Here is a 19,762-nt window from a genome sequence, read left to right as displayed (position 1 = left end):
ACCACAAGCCCTCAAGATCAGAAATAAGTCTAGATAAACAACAAGGTCCTACTGTATAGCACAGGGAACTATATTCACTATCTTGTAATAAACTATAATGGAAAAGAATCTGAAAAAGAATATAACTGAATCACTTTACTGTATACCTGAAATATTGTAAATCAACTATACTTCAATTTTAAAAATGAGGAAAAAAAGATTAGAAATAAGTCATGTTAGGCAATGTTTCCTGTCTTTGCCCTAATAATAGTGTGAAATGGCTTGCAGAGATAAGCTATAGAAGCTTTCATGATGGACAGCCCAGAGGTTTAAGGGTATCTGAACCCATTGTTTAAAAACTGTCCCCTTGGGGCCTCCCTGGTGGCGCAAGTGGTTGAGAGTCCGCCTGCCGATGCAGGGGATACGGGTTCGTGCCCCGGTCTGGGAGGATCCCATATGCCGCGGAGCGGCTGGGCCCGTGAGCCATGGCCGCTGAGCCTGCGCGTCCGGAGCCTGCGCGTCCGGAGCCTGTGCTCCGCGACGGGGGAGGCCACAACAGTGAGAGGCCCGCATACCGCAAAAAGGAAAAAAAAAAAAAAAAAAAAACTGTCCCCTTTCCCTAATGCCAGCATCAGGGAGGAGAACCAGTACTAGAGTATTAAATTCAGAGACATCCCCAAACTATGAATTTATAGCTCTTCCTTCACCCATCAGACATTTTAATTACTGGCCTTAATTACATTACTTAAATAACTACATTAATTACAGGTAACAGACTGGAACTCCATCCTCTTCCCCTTAAGACCCTATCAGGTCATAATGACTTGAAGGTAAGAATTCTCTACCACAAGCATCTCCGCTGGGCACATACGGACTTTCCATAAATACTTCTTGAGTGTTGCTGACTAATCAGCTTCATAAAAAGACAAGGTGCCAGGCCTCTGCTACCAATAGCTGGGCAAATCAGATGCCCACACCCACTTCAGTTTGCAGCATGAGGATGTCAAGCAGCCTGGACAAATCTTTATGTACACATTCAATGAGGTAAAGTCGATGAAAAGTGCAATACAGTACACAAAAATACTGCAGTATTATTACTGAGCTAATAAGCAATTTTTTTTTTTTTAAATAGGAAGATGGGAAGAAAAAGGTATTACCAGCTGGCTGTTCTTTCGTGGGGAAAATGAAGACTGATAACCGTAAGTAATACAGACAGACAAGGGCAACTGCAGACAATGGCCAAGTCTTGAAGTAGGCAGAGCGAGAGAGCTCCCCTGTCCAATTCCTTGAAGACAGCTTCACTCTCCTTCTGAGCAAGTGAAAATTATATCCACAACCCCTTCTACCTTCTCCCGATTCCTTTTCTTTCTCTCCTCTCCCTGCTGGAAAGGACTCCCCCATTCCCTTGCTACATGTGGCCAGCCCCAGGGACACGGGCCCAGGGGTTAACTCTTCACAGGTATTTGGAATTCTGGGCTAGAGCCAGAAACTTGGCACCCAAGCTGCTAACAGGAAATTCTGGATCCCTCCCTGGCCCCAAAGCAGCAGAGCTTGAAATGCAAGAAATTCTCAGCTTACTTCTCACCGCCCACCCCCCCACAGGGGATATGTCCACCAACTATAGAGAATGGACTTGATTTTGTAGAAAAGAAAAAACTCTGTAGTTAGGAGAAGACTAGGCAGGGTGTGGGGGGGCAAGGGGTGAAATGGGTGAAGGGGGTCAAAAGGTTCAAACTTCCTGTTATAGAATAAATAAGTCCTGGGGATGTGACTACAGTTAATAAGACTGTATTGCATGTTTGAAAGCTGCAAAGAGAGCAGATCTTAAAAGTTCTCATCCCAAGAAAAAAAAATTGTTAACTCTGTGAGGTGATGGATGTTCACTAGACTCACTGTGGTGACCAGTTCACAATATATACAAATATCGGGCTTCCCTGGTGGCACAGTGATTGAGAGTCCGCCTGCTGATGCAAGGGACACGGGTTCGTGCCCCGGTCTGCGAGGATCCCACATGCCGCAGAGCAGCTGGGCCCGTGAGCCATGGTCGCTGAGCCTGCACGTCCGGAGCCTGTGTCTCCGCAACGGGAGAGGCCACAACAGTGAGAGGCCCGCATACCGCAAAAAAAAAAAAAAAAAAAAAAAATATATATATATATATATATATATATATATATACACAAATATAAAAATATATAAAAACTGAATCACTTTGCTGTACACCTGAAACTCACATAAAGCTGTAAATCAACTATACTTCAAAAAAAAAAAAGGTGAGGACCACCACCACCCCCCCACATACAGTTTCCAGTTATTCCATGATAACAAGCAGGGGAGGACAGACTAATACTGACTAAGTCCAGTGGCTGTCAAGCACTGTCCTAGTACTTCAGATGCATTTTTCCCCAATTACTACTATAATTACAACAATTTGTGTTAGGTAGGTAGCATTAGCCCATTTTACAGAAGAGTAAACTAAGGCCCAAGGTCATACAAGGAATAAGAACAAGACTTCTTTCCTTTCCTACCTCCTCATAGTCCTATTCTTTTTGCCAACAATGATGAAGGAAATGAGATACAGATGTAATTGAGGACATATTAGAACAATCCACCAAAACCAAATTAACTTTAACTATTCCACTCTATGGCTTAGTTATAAAACACAAAAGTACATGAAATCCAAAACAAACAAACAATAAACATGAAGATGCCCCAAAGTCAAATTCTAATTCTTCTTCCTCTTCTTCTTCAATGGACTGCCATGCTCCTCTAAACTAGCTTCGGTTGTCTTCAGTTCTCCCCTCAACCTTAACGGGAAGAGAAGAGAGGGTCTCTAGAACCAGGCTGAGGGTGCTCAGGAAGCTGGGGACCCCAGCAAACTGAGTACGGTCCCAGCCATACAGTCAAGTCCACAGAGGCCCAGAGAGACAGAGAATCAGATGCAAAAATCGTGTCTCCTCAAAAAATTAAATATGGAATTACCATATGACCCAGCAATTCCACTTCTGGGTATACACCCAGAAGAACTAAAAGCAGGGACTTGAACAAATATTTGCACACCTATGTTCCCCGCAGAATTATTCACGACAGGCAAAAGGCAGAAGCAGCTCAGTGTTCTTCGATGGATGAACAGGTAAGCGAGACGTGGTCTGTGCACACAATGGAATATTATTTAGCCTTCAAAGGGAAGGAAACTGACCCAGGCTGCAATGTGGATGAACCCTGAGGACATTATGCTCAGTGAAATAAACCAGTCACGAAAAGACAAATACTGCATGATTTCACTTATATGAGGGAACTAGAAAAGTCAGATTCGTAGGGACAGAAAGCAGAATGCTGGTGCCAGGGGCTGGGGGAGGGGGAATGGGAGTCAGCATTAATGGGGACAGAGTTTCAGTCCGGGAAGAAGAAAATTCCAGAGCCACACAGTGGTGATGGTTGCACAACAATGTGAATGTCCTTAATGCCACTTAACTGTACACTTAAAAATCACTGAAATGGGGCTTCCCTGGTGGCACAGTGGTTGAGAGTCCGCCTGCCAATGCAGGGGACACGGGTTCGTGCCCCGGCCCAGGAAGATCCCACATGTTGCGGAGTGGCTGGGCCCGTGAGCCATGGCCACTGAGCCTGCGCGTCCGGAGCCTGTGCTCCGCAACAGGAGAGGCCACAGCAGTGAGAGGCCCACATACCGCAAAAAAAAAAAAAAAAAAAAAAAAAATCACTGAAATGGAAAGCTTTATGTTATGCACAGTCTACCACAATTTTTTTTTAATTCTGTTACTTAAACCATTTTTAAAGGAACAAAGCAAAGCAAGGGTCTTGAGAGACACCAGCGCAGCCCAAGAGGAGGGGAGCAGGTCTGGAGGAGCTGAGCTGGGGGAAGGTGGGAACTGAGTCTCAGGGGCCCCCTAATCTTTCCAGACAGGGCTAAACTCAGTCAAGTGACAAGAGAACCAGAGCATCTCTGCCTCGGATCAGACGACTCCTGATCTGTAGTAAAGGAATACGGGCCGGTGGTCTCGGAAATCCCATCCCAACATCGCCCCCCTGTGACCCCACCCCGGGTCCGACCAGCAGGTGTCCCAGCAGAGAGATGAGGTCGTCCTCACGATGGGAAGACTTGAACCCACAGCTGCGGAGGTTATTCTTATTTTTTTTATTATTATTATTTTTTTAGCCTTCTTTTTTTTTTCTATTTATTTTTGGCTGCATTGGGTCTTTGTTGCTGCATGCGGGTTTCTCTAGTTGTGGTGAGTGGGGGCTCCTCTTCGTTGTGTGTGCGGGCTTCTCATTGCGGTGGCTTCTCTTGTTGCAGAGCACGGGCTCTAGGCACGCAGGCTTCAGCAGTTGTGGCTCGCGGGCTCTAGAGCGCAGGCTCAGTAGTTGTGGCTCACGGGCTCTAGAGCGCAGGCTCAGTAGTTGTGGTGCACGGGCTTAGTCGCTCCACGGCATGTGGGATGTTCCCGGAACAGGGCTCAAACCCGTGTCCCCAGCACTGGCAGGCGGATTCTTAACCACTGTGCCACCAGGGAAGCCCGGAGGTTATTTTTAAATAGGAAAATGAGTCCATTTCATCCCAGTCACCTACGGCAAGTTGCGGAGCTGATTCACAAAAGGGAGAGGGACCCGGGCATCCGGAAGCACCAGGGAAGCCAACGGTGTGAACACTTCACAGAGCGCAGGAGGACTGGACCCCCAGACACACCCGCACCCGAGGCCCAGGGCGGAAGCCCGGGCCAGATGTGCTCACGGTAGGTGCTCCACCTGCCGGTCCCCAGTGACGAGAAGGAGGCAGAAAGACTTCAAGGGGGCAGGAGCTACTTCAAGTCTTTTGGCCCCAACACGGAGCTTATAAATACTGTGCCCAAAGCAGGCAAGAACCTCAAAGATTTGGTTCAAAGGCCCTAACTGCCTGGACTAAATATTTCCGTTTTTAAGGGCAAAGACCACAAAAGCCAACCTCTTACGGTGTGGTAGAAACATCACAAAATGTTTTAATGAAGTAAGTTTAAAACGATGCCCAGGCTGACATTCAAGGGATTTGCGTGCACACTTGAGAATTCCAGTCCTAGGTTAATTACTAGAATAAGAAAGTAATTACGAGAGCAGAGTTGGTCTAGGTTGATTGCTAGACTAAGTAATCACTAGAGCTGCTCTAGATTAATTACAAGAGTGAGTACATTCCATGAGGGCAGGACTTTGTCATGTTCACCGCCTGGAAGAGAGCTAGGCGCCCAGAAGCACAGTAAATACCTATTCAATGAACTTGTTTTCCAAGAGCTTCATGCTCTTAAAATTCAACTGTTTACTGACCACAACCAAGGCCTGACCTAACACTGAAACACGCACACACATTAAAAAGTCCTGTGTCAAAGTCACTTCAAGCTTAGGGTGGTGAGGAATCCCGACCACCTGTCCTGCTGCACCTGGCAACCGGGACCCCAAGAAACCTCAACTCTTTAGAAGCCAGTGTACAAAAATGGTTGTTTCAGTGAGAAAAGCAGAGGGTGGTTAGTTCGCACCACAACAAAGTTATTTTTCCTGCAGGAATTTCCTAAGTAAAGGGGTTTTTTTACAGTTCTACTTTATATTTTGTTATTGCAGGCTCAAAATACCTCAATCAAAGTGGACAAGTACTTCCGGGCTGACACTTAAACGTATTTGTTTATTTAACTTTTTATTTGGAAATAACTGCAAGCTTAAGGAAAAGCTTCAGGAATTAAAATAGGACCAAGAACACCCATATACCCTTTGCCTAGAAACAGATTCACCAACTGTTAACAGCTCACCCCATCTGCTCTAACACTGCTCTCTCTCGCCCTCTCTTTTTCTCATGAGATATGATATGATATGACCAGTATGATGTGATATATGACATAATGTGATGTGCTATGGTACGATGTGATGTGATATGATACGATATTGAATACGGATATTCTCTTAACACAATAGCCTACTTACCAATGTCACTCAATTTAACACATGCTATGCTTTTATCTACTCTTTGTATTCCAGTTGTGTTATGTTACCCAATAATAAACACCCATTGTAGCATTTTCCCCTCCAGCCCAGGACCCTCTCTAGGGCTGGGTATCACATTTAGTTATCATGTCTGCTCAGTCTCCTTTAATCCACAGCCTTCCTTTGTCTTTTAGGACTGATGTTTTAAAGACAGAAGTCCCCATCTCCCTTTTTTTGTTCTTGACAGTTTTGATCCAAAAAGTTGTTTTTAGCTTGTAATAAAAATATTCTGACATCTGAAATACTACAATCTGATTCAAATTTATAGATTTTTCTATACATTTTTAATAATTTACTCTGTTCTTAAAATGGAGATCTCTCTGAGGCTTAAGTAATGGGGAAACTGTCTAATTTATATGAGTCTGATTCTAAATAAAACTTTTCAGGAATGCATATCACAATATTATACATGTAGCATATTAGAGCACGTCTTCCCAAAGCTTCTGCGATTAGGATCTCTTTTTGTGTGAGCACGTCAGCCATTCAAGTCTCTCTCTGAGGTTCTCCCTCCCTCTCCTTCTCTCTCCCCCTCCTGTCTTCCCGTCTTCTCATCTTCCCGTCTTCCCTCCCTCCCCCCACAACACACAGACTTTCTAATGATCTTTCTGCTATAAAGGGATGCTCACCTATGGAGCCTCTGGTCTTGAGTCTTAGTAGGTTTCAGGCACCATCAATACAATCAAATCTCTGGCTTTGCCTACAGTGTGGGTTTCTGTAGATTTTAATTCAAAAGAAGTAAATACGCTTACCATTATATGACTCTAACTTAACTTTTGGCTATTAATATACAGTGCTCAAATCCAGCCTTCCAGGTCATACAGAAAGTTAAAAACCAAACAAGGAAAGCAGCTCTTACAGTGGGACACACATCCCATCAAAGAGAACCTTCCAGTTCCACAAGAGGCTTTCCAACCTCTCTTCTCCTCAAATATCAATGTTTTATTTGGATAAATGAAGACAAGCAAGAGGCTGAAAGACAAAACAACATCCGCTTAATGCAGACCTTTTCACAGCAAGCCACCTGAGCATCAGACTTCAGAACTGTAGCCCTCGGACACGCCACCATCAACCTCACCTAACAGCAATTCCCAGGTTAATACACTAAGCTGTAGCGCCATCTCTATTAGCCTCACCTGGCCACGGAGCTGGCTCAGGGACTTGACTTCAACCAGCAAGTGGTGGTACAGCAGACACGCATCTCACTCTAATTTATCAAATTCAACCGCCTGCATGGACCAAAACGCAGAGGGGACAATAAATTCACCTGGACAGTCCACAACTCCAGGAGCACATGCCCTGGTGTGAGCCCCCTGGGGGGCTGGAATCTCCCAGCTCCACTGAGGCCTCCACCTCACAGAAAACTCCTTGTACCAGGAGCAGATTACCAAGACAGGTGACCCTGCTGGTTTCAGGGTAAGTTTAACCGCAAGCAATTTTTGTCCTTCATGTTGATTTCGGAAACTAAACCCCACATTGAGAGACAGCTCTATTATATGGGGATGAAAAACACAGGCACACGTATGTACATACATACACATACATACACACACACACACACACACACACACACACGGTTTTGTTACACTGGGTTTACCCAAATCTAGTCTCTCCAGCCAAATCCTTGCTGTGATTGAATCCTTGACAGATGCAAGATCATGAGCTATGGGGCTTCCCTGGTGGCACAGTCGTTGAGAATCTGCCTGCCAATGCAGGGGACACGGGTTCGAGCCCTGGTCTGGGAAGATCCCACATGCCGCGGAGCAACTGGGCCCGTGAGCCACAACTACTGAGCCTGCGCGTCCGGAGCCTGTGCTCCGCAACAAGAGAGGCCGCGATAGTGAGAGGCCCGTGCACCGCAATGAAGAGTGGCCCCCGCTCGCTGCAACTAGAGAAAGCCCTTGCACAGAAACAAGACCCAACACAGCTAAAAATAAATTAATTAATTTTTTAAAAAAAGAGTAAACAGGTTTAAAAAAAAAAAAAGGTCATGAGCTATATATTCTGAAAGTAATCTTAAGGCTTTGCTTACATTTTACAAGTATTTTTAATTATAACAGCAAAACAGCAACATAACAGAAACTCAGAACCCACCCTGGTTCTCTATGCTCCTGTAGTAGATGAAATATCTAACCTCTAAGGTGTGCTAACCTTTTCTGCCTTTTTTTTTTTTTAAACGAAGTGTTTCTGTCATGTACATACTGCTTCTCAAGTGAGAAACTCCAGAGGTTCCTTCCACACCTTGCATCACTAGGCCCATCCCATTTTAAAAATGTTACCAAATTTCCTCATGAAAACATTCCTACATCCCATCCTTGGGCCACAATTTAGAACCCTGTTAGATGGACTCAACCATTCAGGGAAGCCAAACTTCCTGGGGAGCCTTTGTAATTCACTGAAATAATCTGCATTTTCCATCTAGCAATAAATTCTATTTTTTGAACACGATTTACAACAAAAGACTATTTAGCTTTATGAATCTGAGAAATAAAGTCTGGTCAAAACACTTAGTGAAGCCAGATCAGATTCCCACCAGCACTTACCCCCGACAAGAGGGTACAAGGGGCGTGGCACCAAATGCCAAACAAGTAACGTTACCCAATTTTTTAAGTTGCCACGGTCTCCTCAAAGGGTTTCTTTTGCCACGTGAAGCAATCACTGTCCAGGGCTAAGCCAGCATCCTTGGGTTCCATCGAAATTAGTTAAATTCTCTTGGTGGTCAGTTACAGATCCTCTGAGGCATTTTTTTTTGGTTCAGTCCTGAGTACATAACTTCATTTCCAAAACAAAATTCCTTGGGAAATGCTCCTGAGGTCTCCCTCCCCTGGATGCCCTACCTACTTCCCTGACCTCTTCAAATCCCACCCATTGCCCATCGCAAGGCCCAGGTGCCCTTCCGCAAGCCCACAATACCTACAGGTCCATCATTCAGTAGACACTCTGTTGACAAATAATACATTTGTAACAGTGACAACAACAAAAACCAACCAAACTCCACCTTGACAAAGCTGTACCCACATGCGGTCCCCACCTCCTCCCCACCCACCAGCAGCCTCCAGCCCACTCCTACGCCACGCCAACAGGCACCCAAACTGCTCTCGCTGCGGCTGCCAATGTCTTACAAGCCTGTTCCACATGACGTTGCACAGTTGAGCCCTCTTCCCTGCCTCCTTCTTAAATACACTCTTCTCTCGCCTTCTGGAAAAATTCACCCTGCTGATTTCCTCCCCTCCCCAGCCACTCCTCACCCCCCTCTGTGGTTTCCTCCTCTGTTCAGGCCTTACTGGACAGCTCACAGCCCGGCAAAGCTAACTTATCCAAAGCAGGCTCTCAGAGGCCACAGGGCTTTTGCACATGCTGTTTCTTCCACTCGGAAGGCTCTTTCACTCTGCAGCAGGCTAGCACCATCCTATACACCCTGCAGGTCTCAGCTGAGATCACAGGTCCTCAGAGAAATGCTCCCTGACACCTCAAGCTCAATTAGCTTCCGTGTTATTCCCTCTCACACCCCCTATACTTACCACCATTGATAATTCTGTATTTCATGGTTTAATACTGCCCCCCCACCAACCACAAGCACCTTGCCCCCTCCAGACCGTACGCTTCATGAGAACAAGGGGCCTGGCATTGTTGGATGCAATATTCTTTGGGCTTTTTCTTCTTCTTTACATACAAATAATTAAGTGGATTTTGCCAACATGTCTATAAAATATAACAGTTTGAAATATAAACACTTTCCACAAAGCAAAAACTGCTGTTGTTGTTATATTATCACTGTTTTGCAGGTTAAGGAACTGAGACCCCAGAAGGAATGGGATCCAGTTATAGTACCCTACCTATAGGAAAGGGACAAAAATTATAAATGTATTATAAGTGTATAACTCTAACCTGATTTCTTCTCTGGAGGAAAACAATCATCCAGAATAGACATATTTTAATTTCAAATAAAAGTACCTGGCTAGATTAGATGCATTTCTGAAAACAGGTTTTAAGCCTCTGTGAAACTGACATACTCCACATATTTGAGACACTTTGAAGGCTAAATATAGCTTACCGAGAGGACAAATATGTGACGCAGGGCAGTTCAGGAATCACGGCCGTGCGGCACTAATACGGCTCTGCTTCAATGCCTCTCCTGACCCCGTTACCCACGGGATCCCCATTACCCAGAAAAAATGCCAACCTCTCCCAAAGTTTGCATTCTGTATTTTATCCAGTTTACATGTGCATGGAAAGAAGCATCTAGGGCTTCCCTGGTGGCGCAGTGGTTGGGAGTCCACCTGCCAGTGCAGGGGACACGGGTTCGAGCCCTGGTCCGGGAGGATCCCACGTGCTGCGGAGCAGCTGGGCCCGTGCACCACAACTACTGAGCCCACGTGCCACAGCTCCTGAGCCTCCGTGCCTAGAGCCCATATTCCGCAACAAGAGAGGCCACCGCAGTGAGAAGCCCGTGCAACACAACGAGGAGTGGCCCCCGCTCGCCGCAACTAGAGAAAATCCCGCACATGGCAACGAAGACCCAATGCAGCTAAAAATAAAATTAATTAATTAAAAAAAAAAAGAAAGACGCATCTAACTGGACAAGGCCCATGAGAAACCCAGCAGCCCCTCCCTGCTCCCACTTCCCGGCTCCCCGAGGGCAACCACTCCCAGTTCTTTACTGGTTTTTTTCCCATTTACCTCCACTTCTCCGGGAACATGCTGGTACGACTACTTCTTCAATTTTCCATACGGGCATCGGCTGGCAACTTCCAGAAGAGGAGGATGTATCCCCCGTTCACTCAGCAACCCCACCTGCCACTCACTCCTCAATTAGGCAACAGCCTGGGTTAGGCCCGGAGTCGATATTTACATTATTGTAACGATGTAAACATTAGTGCAAGCTGCGCTTTGTAGTAAAAGGATGAAACCTTTCCTAACCTACACAGCTTTTTATGTTCCCTGGAGTTGACAACTGTCCTGGAATTCTTGGCTCATTCAGCTTTCTAGGTGTCAAGAATTCACCCACAAGCTCTCCCCTGTTGAGCAGATGTTCCTCCAACACGAGCAAGTGCAAGCGTAGCCCTGCTCTATCAGTTTCTCTTCTCCTACGAGTTGTCCTGGAGCCTCCGCCCTGCTCCCATCTGGACTGAGGACCAGACTCTCATTTAAGGCTCTCCCTTCACCAGCATCCCAGAGATTCCCTTCTAAAGATTTCTTCTTAAACAAGTAACAAAAAGCACAAACTATTAGAGGACAAGAATGGTACATCTGGCTGCATGAAAATTAAGAATTTGGTCCTTCAAAAGACCCACAACAGGGCTTCTCTGGTGGCACAGTGGTTGAGAGTCCGCCTGCCGATGCAGGGGACACGGGTTCGTGCCCTGGTCCGGGAAGATCCCACATGCCACGGAGAGGCTGGGCCCGTGAGCCATGGCCGCTGAGCCTGCGCGTCCGTAGCCTGTGCTCCGCAACGGGAGAGGCCACAGCAGTGAGAGGTCCGCGTACCACCCCCCCCAAAAAAAGACCCACAACAAAAATACAAAGCCCAGGCATGGAGTGAGAGATTTTTCAATACATATAATTGAAAAAGAATACAGAACACAGACACATGTGCATGCACACATACAAAGACACACACACAGAGCTCCTAAGATAAGAAAAAGACACAAACCCTTCTCCAAAGGCAAAACGAATACTTAATAAACACATACAAAGATTCTTATCCCTATGAGGGAAACACCATCTCGGTGGTTCTCAGATACTATTTTAATACCTACTAGATTGGCCAAAAGTAACATCTCTGACAGTGTTCACAGCAGCACTATTTGTAATAGCAAAACAACAGCAACTAGAAACCCAAATATCAACTGACAGGAGAATGAATGAATAAATCAATCAATAATGGTATATTCATTCAATGGGTCACTATCCAGCAATGAAAATAAATAAACATGGTTACATGCATCAGCATGGTTCAATGTTAGAGAAACATAATTATACATATAAAACTGTGACTATAATGGGGGGAGGGGGGCAGAAAAATCAGCTTCGGAAAAAATACATAAAGTATGATTCCCCTTGTAAAGAGTTTAAGAAAAAACATGCAAAACTAAACAATGTGTTGATTAGGGATACATATAAATGTGTCAAAACTATAAATAAAAGCAAGGGAGTATTGGGCTTCCCTGGTGGCACAGTGGTTGAGAGTCCGTCTGCCGATGCAGGGGACATGGGTTCGTGCCCCGGTCCGGGAAGATCCCACATGCCGCGGAGCGGCTGGGCCCGTGAGCCATGGTCACTGAGCCTGCGCGTCCGGAGCCTGTGCTCCGCAGCGGGAGAGGCCACGACAGTGAGAGGCCCGTGTACCGCAAAAAAAAAAAAAAAAAAAAGCAAGGGAGTATTAATACATAATTCAGGATATTAACGCCCACAAGGGACGGAGGGGAATATAATCAGGAAAACACACAAGAAATCTCTCAAGTACTGGAAACATTCTAAATATTTTTTAGTTACAGCCGGTGGGTATTATATTACTTACACTTTACATTTGCATTATATGCTCCTATGCACATGAAAGATTTCATAATTTAAAACTTCAGGCAAACTATCATCCCATTATATTTGAATATCCATTCTCTACTAGTAACTATTTATTCAGAATAAAACCAATCACAAAGTACAGTACCTTCTCCTAAGGAGACCTTACTGGGGGCTGTTTATTTTGTTGTTGATTTTTCTTTCCCTTTTTTTAAAGTTAAAAAAAAAAAAGGAAGCAGAAAAATAATAAAAATCTAATGGTTACAACACACCCACCAAATGTTCAAGAATATTAATGACTGAGATTCTTAGAGCTGTGTTAGTTGGCTGGTGATGTGCTGGGAAAATCATTCTGGGTCTGTACAGGATCATTTCCATAAAGGTTACCAACAGGGAGTTCTAACAGCTGGGCCGGTGCAGCTGACAAACAACCACTAATCCTTACAAGCACATAGAGCGGGTGTGAGAAATAGCAATAACAACCCTCTGTATTATTTATTCCTGTTTTCTTCATAACTTCCATTTTCAGGATCATGCGAAACATTTCTCAACCTCAAAGGCTCACAGCTATCAATTCTACGTGGGCATCCGTGTATTCACTAAATACACATCAACGGTGCTCCAGCCACAGTGACAGCAAGGATTCCAGTGCAGGTGGCGCAGTGGCGAGGGACGCAGACCCGGGACCTCCCTTCTGGAGCTCAAGGTCTGGTTTGCTCGAAACAGATAAAGCCACAAAGAGCCACATCACAACAAACAGTGGTCAGTGTTATAAAGGAAAAGTAGAGGGCGGGACAAGACGATGGGGGCAGCGAAGTCCATGTCCAAGCAGTGGAGCTTAGGCTGAGACTGGAAGGGGAGGTGTGAGCACCCCAGGCAGAGGGGACAGCCCGTGAAGGCCCAGGAGAGGAAAGTGACCGACACTGGAGGGTCTTTGCTCGAAAGCAGAAGGCAGAGGAGAAAGAGCCTTAGAGGTGGTGCAGGGGTAGCTCATGCGAGACCCCAGGGGCCGTGAAAATAGGTTCAGGGCTGCTTTTTAATGCAATTGATTAAAGCTTTACAAAATAAGGGGGAAAAAAATCTGTGCTGGAAATATGATCAGATTTACTACTTTCGTTTTAAATAAATCCCTCCTTGATCCAGTGCTACCAGAATATGGCTCAAGTAAATGAATTCTTTAAACGTTCCAAGCCTCCCAATCATTTTCAGCTCTTCCTAAAGAGCCCCAATTAGGCTGAAATAGGCTTCACTACCCACACATTTGTACCTCATATTATTTCCTGGAGTGACACAGCCCAGGCCTTGTTTAATTATCTAATTACAAATGCATGGCCCTTATTATGTTCTCATTAAATGCATCTGTTGGGAACCCCAAAGCTTTTGTTAATGGCTTATTAGCCCTTAGAGATAACACCAGTTATTTTACTTATATAAACCTTCTGATTTATGCCCCTGGAACCAAAGTACTTCCGTTGTTTGTGATTTCTTCCTTGTTGTGCTTCTGGAAAACAAGACCAAAGTATGTAAGACTCTAGAGCCAATATGTGGGGAGTCTGCACAATGCAACGGCTGCCCGGTTGAGCCAAAGGGGTTTTGTTGGTGGCGGGGATGAAATCCACCACCAACTTCAGCTACCTGAGCAGGACTCCGGCTGACATCAGGAGGACTAGCCAAGCAAGGCCACACTGGTGCTGGGCTTCACCATTCCAGCCATGGAACAGAGTCATTCTGAGCAAGCTTTGGGAACCCCACGGGAATCCCTAGATGAAACTCCCCCAGTCATGGGGACACTGTTCCAAAGGCAGGAGACGATTCACCCCGGGTACAGCCGGCCACTCACACTCAGTTCCCTTTATTTACTAGGATTTAATGTGGTCAAAGACCGCCTGTATCCAAATCCTGCTGGCACAAATTGCTATTTAAATATCTAATCTTCTAATTACACTTAGTAAATCCTGCGCTAATAGATAAATGTTGCTTACATCCTTCACTACAATGCAAACTATTTTACGACACTTTTGTTCTAAGAAGCGCTCTTGTTCTTCGGTTTTTTTAATGTTACTTTGCTTTGCTTTTCTTCAAACCTACTAGGTGATGAGCACAACTAAGCCCTTATGTATATTGTTTATTTTCATTCTAACCCTTATTATAAACGGAAGCCTTGAGCATTGCTGATGGGAAAGTAAGATGGGGTAGCCATGGTGGAAAACAGCTTCTAACCCTCTTAAGTTTGTTTTTGTCCGTGTCTTAAGGCAGAGTTACAACGAAGGCTCAAAGAAGCCAAATAAACTGGCCCAGACCAAACCCAACAAACTTATCTTGACTCCGAAGCCCATATTTTCCACTCCCACTCCATACTTCCTCCCTTAACCCTGTTAGGAAATCGGTTAGCCCATAACTGCTACAAATGCGGTGACAGGAACAGGGGCCAAAGGGAAACACTCTGAAAAGTAGAAAACATCAATATGTGATTCAAATTATAACTTTTAAACTGCCAGCCTCTTTGGGGAAAGAACTGCAAGATTATACAGGAACGTGCGTAATAAAACACTGAAAAATAAATAAAATCCTTCAGAGGGGCACATCTGGGTGGTGATATTCGGTCTTCATTTTTTTGTTGTTGTTGTTAATTTATTTTTTGCTGCATTTGGGTCTTCGTTGCTGCGCACGGGCTTTCTCTAGTTGTGGTGAGTGGGGGCTTCTCATTGCAGTGGTTTCTCTGTTGCGGAGCATGGGCTCTAGGCGCACAGACTTCAGTAATTGTGGTGCATGCGGCTCGCAGGCTCTAGAGCGCAGGCTCAGTAGTCGTGGCACACGGGCTTAGTTGCTCTGCGGCATGTGGGACCTTCCTGGACCAGGGCCCGAACCTGTGTCCCCTGCATTGGCAGGCGGATTCTTAACCACTGCGCCACCAGGGAAGCCCATCGGTCTTTAAAGTCTCATTCATGCTGCTCATTTTAAGTGCATCAGAGACCCCCAGGGGCGGGGGTGGGGGGGGCAGTGATGCTGGGTGTCCTTCTGCTCACCACCTCCCAAAGGCTAACTGCTCCCACTCTGTTCTCCCAGAGCTGCACTTTTATAAGAAAGATTCCCACAGGCTGGAGACCGTATCCAAGGGAACACTGTATAACTTCACTTCCTCCCTTCCAGGGCAGCAAAAATCACTCTGTCAGGAGAGTTGTGGAAACATCTTACAATACTGTGTTCAGCCACACCATGTTCAAGCTGGAAGCGAAGGTCACTGCCTTCCACCACCGCCTGCCCCCTCCCCAGCCCAGGATCTCCTTCTCGAAGCGGGTCCCTGGGGCTGGTAATTGAAGCCACCTGAGAGGCTGGTGCCCCGCTCCTTTGCCCTCAAAGGAGAAGCTACAAAAATACACAGGAGGTTTCAATTCCCACCCACTCCCTCCAGCTTTCCGGTGGGTCAGCCTGCAGGTACTCAGGAAGCCGAGGAGAGAGAGGGCATGTTTCCTAGCCCATGTGATCAGCTCAGTCTGAAAGCGGGGCCTCCACACCCACCCAACTTTTGAGAAAAAAAAAAGTGGGCTCCATCATTCATGCATGGACTCAACCACCTATTCATCCTACAAATGTTAACTGAGCATATAGGCAGTGGTAGGCACCATCACAGGTAAAATACCTGCCCTCATAGACCAGACAATTTAGTAAGGGAAACAATGAACAAAATAAATATTTTGTATATTAGAAAGGGCTATGGAGAAAATAAACCTGGAGATGTGTAAAGAGAGAGAGTGTGTGTGTGTGTGTAAGCAGGAGGACGAATTACAATCCTCAATGAAACAAAACCTTCTATTTCTGAGGGTGGGCAAGTTTTCAACATATCAGATTACTTTAAACGCCAATGGAGACCTCACATCTTTAAGCCCCTACTACCTAATCTCAAACTCAGCATCGCAATACAAGAAGAGACACTTCCTTTTACTGCTCCTTTACGTTTTCTCTCCAGCCCTCTTAATCATCCTCTACTTGCTTCTCTCCAAAGAAAAGCCTAAAACCAGTCAGAATGCACACCCATTGATTTCATAGATAAACTCAGTTTAAGCTTTAAATCTTTGAAATAAATTGCTAAATATCTGCCAAATTAGAATTCTATGTTTTCTGACAACCGCCACCAACATGGAGCTGGCCTCTGTGTCACGTTTCGATTTTACAACATTCGTAAGAGCCCCAGTAAGACCAGCCATCAGAGGATGTGGTAACAGGGTTGCCTAACTGGTACAGCCATTGGCTCCCAGGCTAAATGTCCAAAGGTGGAGTGTTCAGCTGCCGTAGGGGATGCCACCCTTTCACAATCAGCAAGAAGCTCCGAGTCTCCAAGAAATAAAGCAAAGTGCCAGGGGTCTTTTTGTGGGGAATTTTCCTCCCTTTTTTGGCCAATCTTACTGCCTTCAATTATAAGAAAATTGGGCTTTCCTCGTGGCGCAGTGGTTAAGAATCCGCCTGCCAATGCAGGGGACACAGGTTCAAGCCCTGGTCCGGGAAGATCCCACATGCCGTGGAGCAACTAAGCCTGTGCGCCACAACTACTAAGCCTGCGCTCTAGAGCCCGCGAGCCACAACTACTGAGCCCACGTGCCTAGAGCCCGTGCTCCGCAACAAGAGAAGCCACTGCAAGGAGAAGCCCCCGCTCGCCGCAACTAGAGAAAGCCTGGGCACAGCAACGAAGACCCAACACAGCCCAAAAATAAATTAAAAAAATAATAATAAAGAATAAGAAAATTGTGCATACTCACAGCAAGCCCAAACCAAAGTAAAGCCCAAAGGCACAGGCGCTACAGTCCTGCTTGATTTTGGAATGCAGCAGGAGTCAGTTCATCTCAGACAGACTGGACCTCAAAGCAGGCTCTCCAGAAGGGAAGGCGTCCTGAACCTCCATCAGGCACGGGATCTGAGGCTTTGCCCTCCAGGTCTGGACTCACCTCCCCTGCTGGATGGTGAATAACCTGAAGTCCCTCCCAAAGTAGCCACAGGAGGAGCATCCCACAGTCAGTGTGCGCTGAACTAAGTCAGTGAACGTCTGCTGGCCCGACGTTCCTTATGTTTCCTGTTTCACACATCTTCAAGCCCTGTCCTCACCCTCTACTAAAGGAGACCATTTATAGGCCAGGTGCTGTGTTTAATGCACCAAAGATTAAGATACACAGCCTTCAAAGGACTGGGGAGATGAGCCCCTCCTCCGGCCTCTTCACCTCTGATGAGCCCCACAGGGCGCCACCAACCTCCATCTCCCAAGAGCCCAGGCACTAAGTGCCACTGTGCTGCCCAGGGGCCCAGAAGGCCCACCCAACCTCCTGCACTAACTCCCCCACTCAGAGTTTCAAACAGCTCGCAGAGCAGGCCCACCTGCTGCCCACCTGTTCCCACTGATCACCATGACCACAGGTCACCCCACTGCCCCTCCCATCCAGAAATCCCACTAACTCCGGCTGACTCCTTGAGGCTCAGTGAAGTCTACCCTCCCTACCGAATCCAACTGCCTGCTTTCCGGCCTCCCCGGTCTAAGGTATGGGAAGGGTAATGCCCTGCACTTGGTTCTGCCCTTTCAGGACGTATGAATCGCATTTCCCCGTAGCGTTTACTCCAGGAGGGCCTCCCCCAGAATAAACAGGCAGCGGTCACCAACAATGGGCCCAGGGATCCAAACTCGTCCCCTTGACTGCCCTCTCCCGGGCCTTGGTCTCCTCCTCGGCATAAGGGGGGACAAAATGGGAAGATCTAAAGTCCCTCTTATTTCAGATTCCAAAATCTGAAATTCCATATAGCTTCCCTAGATACAACTGGAAAAGGCTCATACTGTTCCTCTGTTGACCTTTTAAACAGGTGTCCCAGCTAATGCAAGTTATCCAAGGGCCTGATTTTCAAAGAGTTTTGGACCAAAACTTTTAGAGGAAAAAAAAATGCTTTTTTTAAAAAATAAATTTTACAAGCCTGAGTTTTTTTCCTCTCATTCCTAGGAGGAAAGTGAAGGGATGGGGGCGGGGAACTGACCTGCTCAGTTCTGCTATTAAGATCACGAGCTCGGGATAAGTACCACCTGCGTTCCTCCTCCGGGCGTGGAGACCGTCCCAGGCCCGCCCGGCCGGCCCCGTTCACCCGCCCGACAGTCCCGGATTGCCAGGGCCTCCCGAGCTGCGCCCCGCCGTGGGCTGGCCGTGTGTCCCCAGCCGCGACACCACCTGGAGCCTCGGGCGCGTCCAGATGGCCGGGGCGCACCCGCTGTCACCTGGCCCCGCACGGCGGCCCCGCTCCTCCCCGGGCGGCCCTCGCTCCAGCCAGCGTCTCTCCTTCGCTTCCCGAGCCAAACCTGGCCTCCGGGCGGTGACCGGGCCAGGCGGCGAAGGCACCTGCCCCGCCCGGGAAAATGCACGAGCCCGCAAGTCCCTTCTGCCACCACCTCAACGGGAGCTTGCAGGAGAGAGGCAGGAGAAAGGAAAACAAGCCCGAGGCAGGGCCGGCCCGGCGTCTCCCACAAAACCGCCACCTGAGCCGCAGCCCCGAACTGGGGCCGCAGGCCTGGCGGGGAGCGAGGTCCGGGCCCGGCCGATGCGCCCGCCCGCCCCGGCGCGCCCCTTACCCGTGAGCCGGCCGCCCCCCTCGCCGTGCCCGCGGCGCCGCTGCAGGATGAAGTAGCAGCTGCTCTTCTGAGTCACCCAGAGCTTCAAGGCGTTCTTCAGCAACACCTCCTCGGGCTTGAGCCACATCGCGGAGGTCCGGCCGCGCCCGCGGGCCCCGCTCACATCGCCCCGGCCGCCGGGCCGAGCCCGCTCGGGAGGAGGAGGCGGCGGCGGCAGCGGGGAGCGCAGCCAGCCGGCGCCCTGCGCTCGGGAGTCCGGGGAGCGCGGCGGGTGAAACTCGCCCCTCGCGGCCCGCGCAGCCAGCGCGCAGGCCCCGCCCCGGCCCCGCCCGTGGGTCGCCTCGCCCCGCCCACCCCGCCGGCTCCTGCGGCGCCGCCAGGGTTTCCGAGTCCCGGCGGCTCCAGCGCAGTTCCGGAGTGGAGGGAGGAAGTCCAATCCCGGCTGCCGGGCTCCCCGCCTCTCCCCCTGCGCTCTCGGGGAGCGCCGTGGCCCTTCTCCTCTCCAACGCCCCTGCGGGGAGGCAGCCCGGAGAGCAGCAGAAGGAAGAGGAGGCGATGGTGAAAAAGACATCTTGTTGTCCCAGCTGCAGGTTGCCGACCTAGGGCATTTATCTTTCGGGGGACAGAATGCACCCCAGGAAATCCACGTGTGTT

The 19,762-nt window shown here is 47.8% G+C and overlaps 1 protein-coding gene across 2 annotated transcripts in view; it reads right to left on the bottom strand.

Moving 5' to 3' along the window:
- The window catches only part of TBC1D8 (TBC1 domain family member 8), a 133,529-nt gene extending 114,168 nt beyond the window's left edge, over positions 1-19,361 (bottom strand). For both annotated transcript variants that reach the window (XM_060117973.1, XM_060117974.1), the window contains exon 1: positions 19,109-19,361. In XM_060117973.1, coding sequence (XP_059973956.1) covers positions 19,109-19,235 — 127 coding nt within the window. In that variant the 5' untranslated portion in view covers positions 19,236-19,361. The remainder of the gene's footprint in view (positions 1-19,108) is intronic.
- Between the last annotated feature and the right edge of the window lie 401 nt (positions 19,362-19,762).

The sequence above is a fragment of the Mesoplodon densirostris genome, chromosome 14 (assembly GCF_025265405.1).
Source record: "Mesoplodon densirostris isolate mMesDen1 chromosome 14, mMesDen1 primary haplotype, whole genome shotgun sequence".
In the NCBI taxonomy this organism is placed as follows: Eukaryota; Metazoa; Chordata; class Mammalia; order Artiodactyla; family Ziphiidae; genus Mesoplodon; species Mesoplodon densirostris.
This window is presented reverse-complemented; position numbering and strand designations above follow the sequence as displayed.